Source organism: Copadichromis virginalis, linkage group LG14, assembly GCF_057382275.1.
Source record: "Copadichromis virginalis isolate Kocher_CV1m ecotype Utaka linkage group LG14, C_Virginalis_male_GT1.1, whole genome shotgun sequence".
Lineage (NCBI taxonomy): Eukaryota > Metazoa > Chordata > Actinopteri > Cichliformes > Cichlidae > Copadichromis > Copadichromis virginalis.
Window position 1 is genome coordinate 13630723 of NC_140631.1, and position 11988 is coordinate 13642710.

At 40.7% G+C, this 11988-nt stretch overlaps 1 protein-coding gene across 1 annotated transcript; it reads left to right on the forward strand.

Annotated features, from left to right (window-relative positions):
• Positions 1–8403: 8403 nt before the first annotated feature.
• On the forward strand, positions 8404–11757 carry LOC146693592 (uncharacterized). Its single transcript, XM_085478620.1, has 2 exons — positions 8404–8916; positions 9059–11757. Exon 2 carries the CDS (start codon positions 9104–9106, stop codon positions 9887–9889), a length of 786 nt encoding a protein of 261 aa, XP_085334746.1. The 5' UTR covers positions 8404–8916; positions 9059–9103; the 3' UTR covers positions 9890–11757.
• The last annotated feature ends 231 nt before the right edge of the window (positions 11758–11988 follow it).

Below are 11988 nucleotides of genomic sequence, written 5' to 3' on the forward strand. Positions count from 1 at the left end.
TACTGCTCATTTGATCTATGACCTCTGAAAAACAGTTCATGATTTCCATTACTATTCAATTATAAAAAAAAAAAAAGTACATTCCCTGGGTTATACAGCACTGATATGCAAAGCTTAATTGTATATCTGTAACTCTAGAACTGCAGTATTTATAGTTTTCTTAGTTTAATATTTCAATTTCATATTCTTCTTCTAAGTATAAAATCCCTTTTGTTATATTTGTCTCATTAATTTAACTGAAATACACTGAAAATTGCTCACAAATTAAGGTTTATGTGTCAATACAAATGCAGGTTTTATTGCTGGGAGCTTCCCGTGATGCACTGACTATTTCTTCTTCCATGACACTAATGTTTTGTCTTTGCTTCATCATTTATGTACTGTACTGTATCCCCAGTTTTCCAGCGAGGGCTGCGTACATTTTGATTGCATTAACGTTTTTATCCAGCCTTTATGTGCAAGCTTGAGCTGCAAAATTCAAATGTAGTTACTGACAGGCCAAAGTGCAACAGGGAAGAGATTAAATGGGATCAAAGGGAGTGGCATTATAAATTCCTTCCTTCCTGAGATTCAAATCCTCCAATCAAAACGGTGCCAGCAATGCAAAGACAGATTTCTTTAAAAGATTGGACACAATAACAAAGTCAGTCGTTTATTTATTAAAGCACTGTTAATAATTTTAGTTGCTGCTATTTCAAATAAATGTTTGGTACAACAAATTTCTCCGTGTTCTGTCTCAGGCTTTATTCGGGCCCTGGTACTAGAGCTATGGTCTGTTCTTGAGTGCAGCAGTGACGACATCAGAGTGGTCCGTCCCAAACCAACTCCCATTGACCCCACAGATAGGAGTTGCATTAAGGTATTGTATGTATGTGCGTGCGTGTGTGTGTGAGAGAGAGGGAGAAGGAGAAACTTCCTGGAGCCCACAATGCCCCAATTTTTAGATATCTACATAATAGTACAGACACAGATCTCTTAGAAGTTTTGCTTTTCCATCATGTTTTTAGCTCACTGGTTACAAAGGTGTTTAAATTGATTAAAATTAAATTGATTCCAATTATTATTAACCCAGGACTCAGAATAGTGGTCCATGTGTTGCTGTGATACCAGCAGCCATGTAGAAAATTCACTTGTGAATATTCATATTTAAGAAACTGGCAATAGTGATTTTGTTAACAAGAAAGGCTTTTTGCTGATTGGTTTATGGGTGTCTGGGCAAATAAGCCTTACTTTCATAAGACTGCATTTTTAGTTATGTTTTTGGCAGAATTTCTCTCAGGAAAGCTTCAACAAGCTCCAGCGTGAGCCTGTCTGTGTGTGTCTGATGCTTGGCCTCTGACAGCAGCCAAGTCATCTCTCTCAGAGAGACTAGCCAAGTGAATACGGACAGCCAGTGATGTGTAAACTGTGTCCTGCCACAGGCGACTTTAAAGTCTGCCTTATCAGTGGGTTATACATATATGCTGAGGTCAAAGGAAAACTAAATATACACACACCAGCACTTTGGTGAATTAACTCGAGTCTTTGCTTTAATCTGTGCTAAGTACAGTAGGAGGTTTGGTAGTACATATGAAGATAAGTTCACACATGCACAGAAACATCAGAAGACACATGAAAGTATAGATATTTCTATTTTAGAAAAAAAAATCCATCGTATCTTGTTTTTTTCTTTACGTTTCTTTGAAGCTGTTTAATATAATCTAAGTTGTAGCTCGTTTGTGCAAGTGTCTCTCTTTTTTTCCTTTGATGCTTTTGATGATATGTTTTCCCTGTTCTACCAGACCCAGTGAAAAATGCAGGGAGCTTTCCTGTAGTTTAATATTCTTCAGGCTGCAATAGGTTTCTGCTCAACCACTCTGCTCAGAATATATGTCTTATTCAGTTTTGAGAGTGTGGTAAACCATGTTTTACCTTTGCAATCATAAATTCTTTTTACATTTTGTTTTGCTTTGAATACTACAGATATTATTTGTCATATTATCGGTAGTGTTTGTAGTTGAATAGTGTTATATTATTATTATGTGTTAGGATTTGATCAATCCATGACGTGCACAAATGCATTCACAATGGTCTTTAAAAGCAAATACATTTTTTCTCTCTAACAGCTGCTGTATTTACTTTCCTCTTCAGTCCTTCCTGTACTTGGTCAACCTCCTCTCCTCTTCCCAGTCGGTGTGGCAACTGCTGGGCCGACAGTCTTTGGCCAACAAAAGCGAATACACCCTGAGGGAGATGCCAACCTCCATACCTGTAAGTGTTTTTCTTCTTCTTCTTTTCCACACACTGCAGTTTTTTTTTGTCATCCATCTGAGGGCATGTTTGCACTTTTTATTTGGCCTCCAAACACCACCCACCCATTTGTTTTACTTCAAACGCATTCAAATAAACCCTCTCACACTGAGACTGATATACGTTCTCCACCTTACCCATTGTAAATTTCCACACAGTTTTCGTTTTGCACCCTATCCGGTGCATTCTTGTTCAAAGCCTCTCATTTTACTCCACAGGATTTGATTGACAGACTGATTGCCGTGAATTCGGATGGGAAGATTCATTCTCTCTTCCACTACGAAGAGAGTCACACATTCGGCCTAAGGTGGGATTCATTTTTTTTTTCATATTACTTAACATCAGTGGGGAAGTAGACGATATCAGATTATCACCTGGTGACTGCACACACACTTCAGCCTCTGGCAATAGGAGACTGGCATGGTGACGTAATCGGCCTTAAAATGCGGCCTTTAAGGCTGCAGACCCTGAATTGGGATACAGCCTCTGAATCGCTGCATCTTGTAGCTGTGTCGTCTTAAATTGGTCATGTGATTTTGACGCGCCGGCGCGTCCGGCAACCCCAGAGGTTTAACTTAATATTTAAGTGTCTCTTGGTTTTAGACTAGTTGTTTAGTCTAATTTGATGTTTTAAACCAGAAAAGGAAGAAGAGGGCTTAGAATTACAGGTAAGAACTGCTCAGTGGTATGTGATAAACTGTAAATGTAAAGCTTACAGGTCAGTCCTCATGTTTTTAAATTAGATTTTGAGTCTATACATGGCACATTATGCTTTTGCATGTTGTGAAATGTGCTGCAAAACAAACTGAGGTAAACTAACTGGTTTACTGTGATGGATTTAAAGTGTGTGTGACTGGTGCGCAGTGGCTGTGGTGCTCACGGTCAGAGTTCAGTCACAAAGAGGGTAACAGAGATGAATTTAAAGTTAAGGTGATGGTGCTTAGATTCATTCACAGACTGAAACCTTCACACCAACTTTATCCTGTGTCTCTTAGTTTTAGACTAGTTGTTTAGTCTATTTTGATGTTTTAAACCATATCACAGGGTTTTTACTTCACCATTTACGGGGTTTTAACAAGCAAACAAAAGACAGATCGTGATGTTTGAAAATGTTTTGGAAATATTCTTTAAAGATTAGATGTAAAATACGCAGAGGATAAATTCAATTGGTTTATTAGTTTATTACATAAGTTGAAAAAAAGTTAAACAAGTAAATAAAGAAACAACATAAAAGAAAAGTAAACAAAACAAATCGGTAAATAAAGGAAAATGGTAATAAGAAGGGAAAAAAAAAGAAAAGAGAAAACCCCAACAATCCCCTCTGAGCAAGCACTAGGCGACAGTGGGGAAGAAAAACTGCCTTTAAACGGGCAGAAACTTCCGGCAGAACCAGGCTCACGAGGGGCAGTCAACTGCCGGGACTGGTTGGGGTGAAAAAAGATGAAGGAGAGAGGGAAGAAGTGTTAGGAGAGAAGGGGAGAGGAGAGGTGAAAATTAAGATGGAACAGAGGTGGAGGGAGACGAGGTGACGTCAGCAGTAGAAAAAATAGAAAAAGTAGAAAAAGCAGGAGTGTCCCTCCTCCAGAAGAAGCGGAAACGTTTTTTCTTCTTTTCCATGAGCTTTTCCACGACCACTTTTTTCTCTAGGATGAGGGTTCTCAACTGATCGGTTGTTTCTTCAACTTCCTTCTCAAGTTTCTGGCATCTTTGCTCCATTTCTTTTAATAGATTGCACTTGTCTGTATTTTGCTGTTGTTTTTCCTTGTGCATCTTTTCTAACTGCTCATTTCTTCTTGTGATTTCTTGAAGCTTACGCTGCAGGTCTTCATTTATTTTCTCTTGTTGCTGCTTTTGTGCAAGCATTTCAGCGTTTTCACACTTCAAGTTGTCTGAGTCCTGGAGAATACGTTTTTTTTCTTCTTCCTGTTGCTCTTTCTCTTGAAGAAGCTCTTTTTTTTTGCACTCTGTTTCATCCAGCCTGACTTTCAGCACTTCGTATTTTTTCTTTATGCCTTTGAGTTGGTCCTGCATTTGTGTGACCCCTTCCTTTTTCTGTCCGAGGATTTGTGCAGTTTGTTCCATAGCTTCATCAAGCGTTCCTTGGAGCGCCTGATTCTTTTGCTCCATGTTTTGGAGATCCCTTTGCATCTCCCCAATAGTAGCATTCGCGCGTTGAAGCTGGGCAGACGTTTCTTTTAATTCAGCACTCTTTGTCTTGTTTTCCTTCATCAGGAACAAAATCTTCTGTCGTGCTTCACCAAACTTTCCTTCCCAGGCCTCACTAATAATTTTTGTGTAAGGCTGGCGTTGCTGTTGTTTTTCCAGCTCTTGATTTCGTGCTTCCAATTGTCTGCACTTCTCCTCCAGTTGAAGCTTCTCTTCTTCAATTTGTTTAATTTTTGCATGTAGGTCGGAGTTTTCCTGTAATGTCCTTTGGACTGATGAGGCACCAATGGATCGTGTCATATCAGGCTTCCCTCTTGAAGTGAGTGGCCGGCCAGACCTCGAAGGAGAGGCAGCAAGATTGTTTATTCTTTGTTGGCATTTTCGTGGATACATTTTTAATCCTGTGCACAGTGACTCTGAAGAGGTTTACAAATACTTTCAAATATAGCTCTGGTCGAACGTTTGAAGGCTGCGAACAAACTGACTAAAACTTGCTGCTCCTGACCCCTATTTATAGAAAAGGCTCAAAGGCATGTGCTTGTGACATCATCACATGTCCTTGTGACATCATCACATGTCCTTGTGACATCATCACTCTTCATGAATCAGATTGTCACATGACATTTTAGAATGCGCCCCCTGCCGCCATCACAGTAGGCCAGACAAAGGATACAGCTTCAGCTATGGTGGTACGTGTGTAGTCGGTTGCAATGTTAGATCTCACGATCGTGAAGGCAAGAAACTGGATTAATCTTTTAATCGTTTTCCATCCTGGCGGCAACGTGAGGGATCCCATGTATCCGATATCACCAAACAAAGACGCCAGGCATGGATTGCAGCGGTGAGACGAGCGGATATCGAGTTCCGTGCAATCCCCAGCTTTTTGTTGGTTTGCTCGCGGCATTTTCTCTCCGGTGAGTTCTAAAGTAATTCATATCACTATCCGATTGTTGAGTCTGACGTCACTAGCCGTGTCTGGGCCTAAACTCTGCTGCAGGTCCATATATCAAATGATCACTGTGGCATTACTGAGAGTTAAAACACTGTCTTAAGTCTTTCATCTTTAATAAAATTATCAGCGTTCTGCTCTACCAGGTGTAACAACTGAGTTAAACATCCAGGCATCCATGACAATGGAATTTATGACATATGAGTTAGAAGTTAGCAGCAAGTTAGCTCGCTAGCTTCTATCTAAATACAATATAGCATGTCCTGACTGCGGGGTTTTGGAAACAAATTAAAACGTACAGCTTTCTTATCACTTCCAACATAAATGAAGACAGAAAACTAAACAGCAGTGACAGTGGCTGCAAATTTTACCAGGGTTTTAGTCAAATGCCCCCCTGTGATTTTACCTGCACCCTGCGATTTGATTTTTAGTTATTTTAACAGCAAACTGAAGAAAAGCCTTGACTCCGTTGCTCCACTCACCACCAAAAAGATTAACGTAAAACATGCATCACCCTGGAGAAACGAAGAAGTCAAAAAACTCAAAAGAAATTGCAGGGCAGCAGAAAGGAGATGGAGGAAAAATAAAAATAATATCAACCATCAAATATTTTCCGAGCAATTTAAAATGTACAATAATACATTAAGGAAGTCAAGAAATTCATACTTCGCCAAAATAATCAGTATTAACAAAAATAATCCCAAGGTCCTCTTTTCCACCATAGATCATTTATTTAACCCTGATTTTAACAGCTCCCAAAGAACCCCCACAGACTCGCTCTGTGAGCAGTTTGCAGACCACTTCAGGGGAAAGATCAGCGCCATCAGATCTGATATTTTATCTAATCGCGATATGATTGTAAACACATCTGAGGGCTCGATTGTACCTGAGGAGACACTGGACAGCTTTGTCCTGGTTAATGCTGAGAACTTTCAGAAGGTTTTCTCCACAGTGAGACCCACCACATGTCTTTTAGATCCAATCCCCTCTTCACTCTTTAAAACACTTTATGGATTTTTTGAGGCTGAGCTTTTATACATGATGAATTGCTCTCTTCAGTTGGGTGTCTTCCCTGCTGCCTTTAAAACGGCGGTGGTGAGGCCCCTTCTGAAGAAGAGCAATTTGGATTGTAATGATTTTAATAACTACAGACCTGTATCCAACTTACCATTTTTAAGTAAAGTCTTAGAAAAACTTGTTTTTACTCAGATTACTGATTTTCTCAATGATAGACAGATCCTGGAGATATTCCAGTCTGGATTTAGGGTGAACCACAGCACAGAGACGGCTCTCCTAAAGGTTTTAAATGATCTTAGATGTAACTGGGACGCCCAAAAGCTCTCAGTCCTGGTGCTGCTGGATCTAAGCGCAGCCTTTGATACAGTAGACCACGCTATTCTTTTAAACAGACTAAAACACATGGTGGGCCTCTCTGGTGCTGTACACAACTGGTTCACTTCCTATCTCTCTGACAGATCTTTTATGGTGAGTATGGATACATGCTCCTCTAAGATCCATAAAATGACATGTGGTGTGCCTCAAGGGTCGGTTCTAGGCCCTGTACTTTTTAATTTGTATATGTTGCCTCTCGGCAGTGTCATCAGGAGGCATGGAGTGAACTTCCACAGTTACGCTGATGACACGCAGCTGTACATCTCCGTGTCTCCTGATGACACCAGACCAATGGATGCCCTTTTTAACTGTATCTTGGATATAAGATCTTGGATGGCAGAAAACTTTTTACAGCTTAACCAGGACAAAACTGAAGTTTTAATTGTCGGTCCTGAAGCTCAGAGAGAGAAACTCTTGTCTAAATTAGAGGCATTTTCACTATGTCCTTCGCTACAAGTGAAAAACCTGGGTGTTATTTTTGACTCTGAGCTTGGTTTTATCCCACATGTTAAACATGTAACCAAAATTGGATTTTATCATCTAAAAAATATAGCCAGAGTCCGCCCTATTCTCTCTCGGGCCAACACGGAGATGCTGATGCATGCTTTTATTGCCAGTCGCATTGATTACTGTAATGCCCTGCTCTCTGGTCTTCCTAAGAAGAATATTTCAACTTTACAACTCTTGCAAAACTCGGCAGCTCGTGTGCTGACGAAGACCAGAGGGCGGGCCCACATTACACCGGTTTTAGAATCGCTGCATTGGCTCCCCGTGTGTTTCAGGATCGATTTTAAAGTTCTTTTATTGGTTTTTAAATGTCTTAATGGTCTTGGGCCTTCTTATCTCTCAGATCTGCTTTTACCATACGAACCCTCGCGGACCCTGAGGTCCTCTGGTACTGGCCTTTTGATTGTCCCTAAAGTCAGGACACATACTCACGGAGAGGCAGCTTTTCAGTGGTATGGTCCTCGTCTGTGGAACAGCCTGCCGGAGGAGCTCAGGGCCGCAGAGAACGTACATGTTTTTAAGAACAGGCTCAAGACCCACCTTTTTAATTTAGCTTTTACTTAGCGTTTATTTATTTTTTATGCTTATTTATTCTATCCTGTTATTCTATTATTAATTTAGGATTTACCTAATATTTTTTGATTTTATTCTTATTCATTTTTTAATCTTCTTACTCTATTTATATTTATATTTATATTGTATCCTGTTCTTATTTATTTTATCATTTTACCCTGTATATATCGTATTGCGTCATATCTCCAGTGTTTCCTCGGAGGGCGCTCTCTGCACCGGGGCTGTTATTGACCGTGGCTGCTGGTCTCTGGGGTCCTCTCAGCCTGGTTGGGGGGCTCCTTGGCCTCCCTCCGGCTGTGTGCCCAGCCCGGAGGCTGCGGTCTGTGACCGGCTCCCGGTGCAGACGGCTCTCTGTTATAATGTTTCCTCACTTGGCTCATGCGAGCCCAGCCCAATTTTTACTCTTTAAGTGTGCGCGTGTGTGTATGTGTGTGTGTGGGTGGGGGTGGGGGGATATATGTGTATTGAGAGTGTGGGGAGTGAGTTGGAGGGTGGGGTGGGCTGCTTTTAACTATGTAAAGCACTTTGTGCTACATTTTTTCTGTATGAAAAGTGCTTTATAAATAAAGCTTGATTGATTGATTTGTAGGGTTACTGAAGTTGGGCTAGCTGGTATATAATGATGTGCTACGTGACCGCTAGTAACACAGCTATGTTAGCACAATATAAACACGCTAACTTTTTTTCCACTCGATAAAAGTTAACGTGAGTGTTCTCGGTGGTCAGGAACAAATGTAATCGCATGGCAGGATGCTGTAAAAGGACCAAACCAAAAGGCTTTTAGTGGGGTTTTTTTCAATGCGCTGCGGTCATAGATAATGAGATAAAACATGCTAATGTGTGATGCTGCAGAACCACGTCATGTCGACTGAGTAGCTTTTGATTTGGCATTATTGCAGGCAAACCAGCATATGAAATGGATGTAACAAATCCAGACTGGGCACCAACACTGCACATGGGGCACGACGACAAACCTGTGTCAGACTCGGACCGGCACGCAAGGCGTATGCAACGGAAGCGAAAAAGAGCACCCATTGCAGGTAAACACCCCCCTCTGAAAACATACTAAATTGCTCTTATGGTACACTAATCCGCACATAACTTAAAGATGAATCACACACCTGTCATTGGAATATTGGTGTACATTAACCTTAAGTCTATGCACTATTTTTTATCTTACAGGCTTGATGATCGATGAAGGTCTGACAGAAGAACAACAACCATGTCATGGAGGCAGTGGACAGCAGTTGTGTTGGACAAGTGGAGGTTGACGTACCAGCTGCAAATGTGGACAGTGGTGATGGGAGTGACAGCGTCACGGAAGCTGAAGGGCAGACGAAGGACTGTGTGTGCAGTCAACAGGGCAGAGCAGAAATAAACCGGCTGTTGGAGGAGAACAGACTGCTTCGAGCACAGTTGCAAAAGACAGAGCTGAATGAAACTTTCTTAAAGGACGATACCGAAAAAGTAAGATATTACACTGGACTATATTGTTATGCAGTCTTAATGTCCCTCTTCAACACTGTCAAAGATTTCCTGCCAATACCGAAGAAACTGACAGGTTTCCAAATGCTCTTACTCACACTAATGCGTCTGAGACTTGATCTTCCAGTCCAGCATCTTTGTCATCTATTCCATGTGTCGCACAAAACACTGTCTTCTGTCTTCACCGATACCATTGATGTTTTGTATGCCCACTTAGGAGCACTGGTGCACTGGCCTGAGAGGCACTGTCTGCAGGCGACAATGCCTCCACAGTTTACTGAAACTTTTGGAAAACGAGTAGCAATCATTGTTGACTGTTTTGAGATTCGAACAGAAAGACCATCTAATTTAAAGGCACGCGCACAAACATACTCTCATTACAAGGGTACACAGACCATAAAATACCTCATCGGGATTACACCCCATGGAGCTATTTCTTTCATTTCCAGGGGATGGGGGGTCGTGCATAGAGCAGGGCGATATGGCCAAAAATATTTATCACGATATATATTTGAAAATTTGCGATAACGATATAACCGACGATATAATTGATGCGAGACAAAATACAACTCCACAACATTACTAGCGCAAAAAGACAACCTTCCATTTATTTTCACCTAAACAAGAAGCTGGTTTTTATGTACATTAAAGCTTTATAAAAATGTAACAGTGCAAATGCAAATTCCTTGCTGAAAGTTTAACCAAAAGGCATTTCCAGTAGAAATGGGCTGACATATCCTGAGCATAACCATGTATAATATCCACTGAAGTTAAAAAGAGGTGCTTTGCAACATTAAACTGCAGTGTGCAGTACGCATTTTTCGGACCATAAGGTGCACGGGATTATAAGGCACATTAAGCGAAACAAAGCAGTCAGATAAATCAAACTTTATTAAACTCATTCTTCTTGCTTCCTCCACTTCTGTACCATTGATTCATTAATGTTGAATTCTCTGGCAGCTGCTCTATTCCCATGTTGTTGCAGTATATTAATGACTAACCTGGTATTGTGGATAGATTATCTCAGTTGTTCTCCTGACTGAAGTTTGGTCCGTTTACAGCATCCTGCCATGCGATTGCATTTGTCTCTAACCATGAAGAACCTTCACGTTAACTTTTATAAGTGGAAAAGTGTTAGTGTTCGTCCTCCAGCTTCACTGTTTATGTTATGCTAACATAGCTGTGTCGCTAGCGATCACGTAGCACATCATTATATACCAGCTAGCCCAACTTCAGTAACCCTACAAACGTCACTGCTGTTTAGTTTCCTGTCTTCATTTATGTTGGAAGTGATAGCAGAGCTGTACGTTTGATTTTTTTCAGAAATCTCTCAGTCAGAACATGCTAAATCATGCTTAGGTAACTAGCGAAACTAGCGAGCTAACTTCCGCTAGCTTCCTGCTAACTTCTAACTCCATTAAATGTAATAACTTTTTGTTTTCATGGAAGTTAAACTTTATAGTTACACCTGGTAAAGCAGCAATGCTGATCGTTTTACTAAAGATGAAAGAATTTAGACAGTTTTTAACTCTCAGTGATGCTGCAGTGTTGTTTGACCTGAAGCATACGGAGTTTAGGACCCAGATTACTCCCAGATTTAAGAGCATCTTAGTCCGACAAATACGACAATAACGACGACCGCTTGCATGTTCTGCAAAAAAATGTGCTTTGTCGTGTATCTGACAGACAAACACCAAACCAGTTCCACATCACGGAAGTTGCACCATTTTTACAAACCAATTCTGGTTCATCTGTTTCACTCAACAATCGGCCATGTGCGTATGAAAACAAAGGCACTGCGCATGCGCGTTTTACTCCCATTCTATCGCGATATTTCATTTTCCTATCGTTGCCTAACATTATACCGGTATTACCGTGAATGGTATAATATGGCCCAGCCCTAGTCGTGCATCAGATAAACACATCATAGAGAGATGTGGCATTCTTCAAAAGCTGTTACCAGGGGACGTAGTATTGGCTGACAGAGGCTTTGACATCAGAGATGCTGTAGGAATGATGTGTGCGGAGGTCAAGATTCCAGCTTTCACAAAAGGCTACTGTCAACTTGATGCAAGGGACGTTGAACAAACGAGAGCAATTGCCCACCTGAGAATTCATGTTGAGCGAGTAATAGGTAGTTTGCGCAACAAGTTCAAAATGTTACACACAGTCTGATTACTCTTATCATGTGAGGCTGAAGACACAACACTTCTTGATAAGATCGTTAAGGTTTGCTGTGTTTTTGTTAATATGTGCCCCAGTGTTGTTGTCAAACCAGGGCCAAATGACACTTGCTCCTGTTGAGTATTCTTAAAGCTGTTCTTTTGGATGTACTGTACATTGTAAATAGTTGTACTTTGTGTGAAGTTGTTTTAATAAAACAAAAAAGAATAGTATATTTGTTTGTTTTTCTTTATTATAGATCTATTCACATGTACACAGCAATCACATAAAAATGAAATGCAAACTATTTACATCGCACCACACAGCTGTCATCAATCTTTAACCACAACATGAAACATTACAGGCTATTTAGAGCAGCACGTTGTTTCGAGAAGTATTTCCCAACAAGTTCAGGAAGGCACATTTTACGAAAGAAGTCTTGTGCTTTCTTTAAGCGCGGTTTC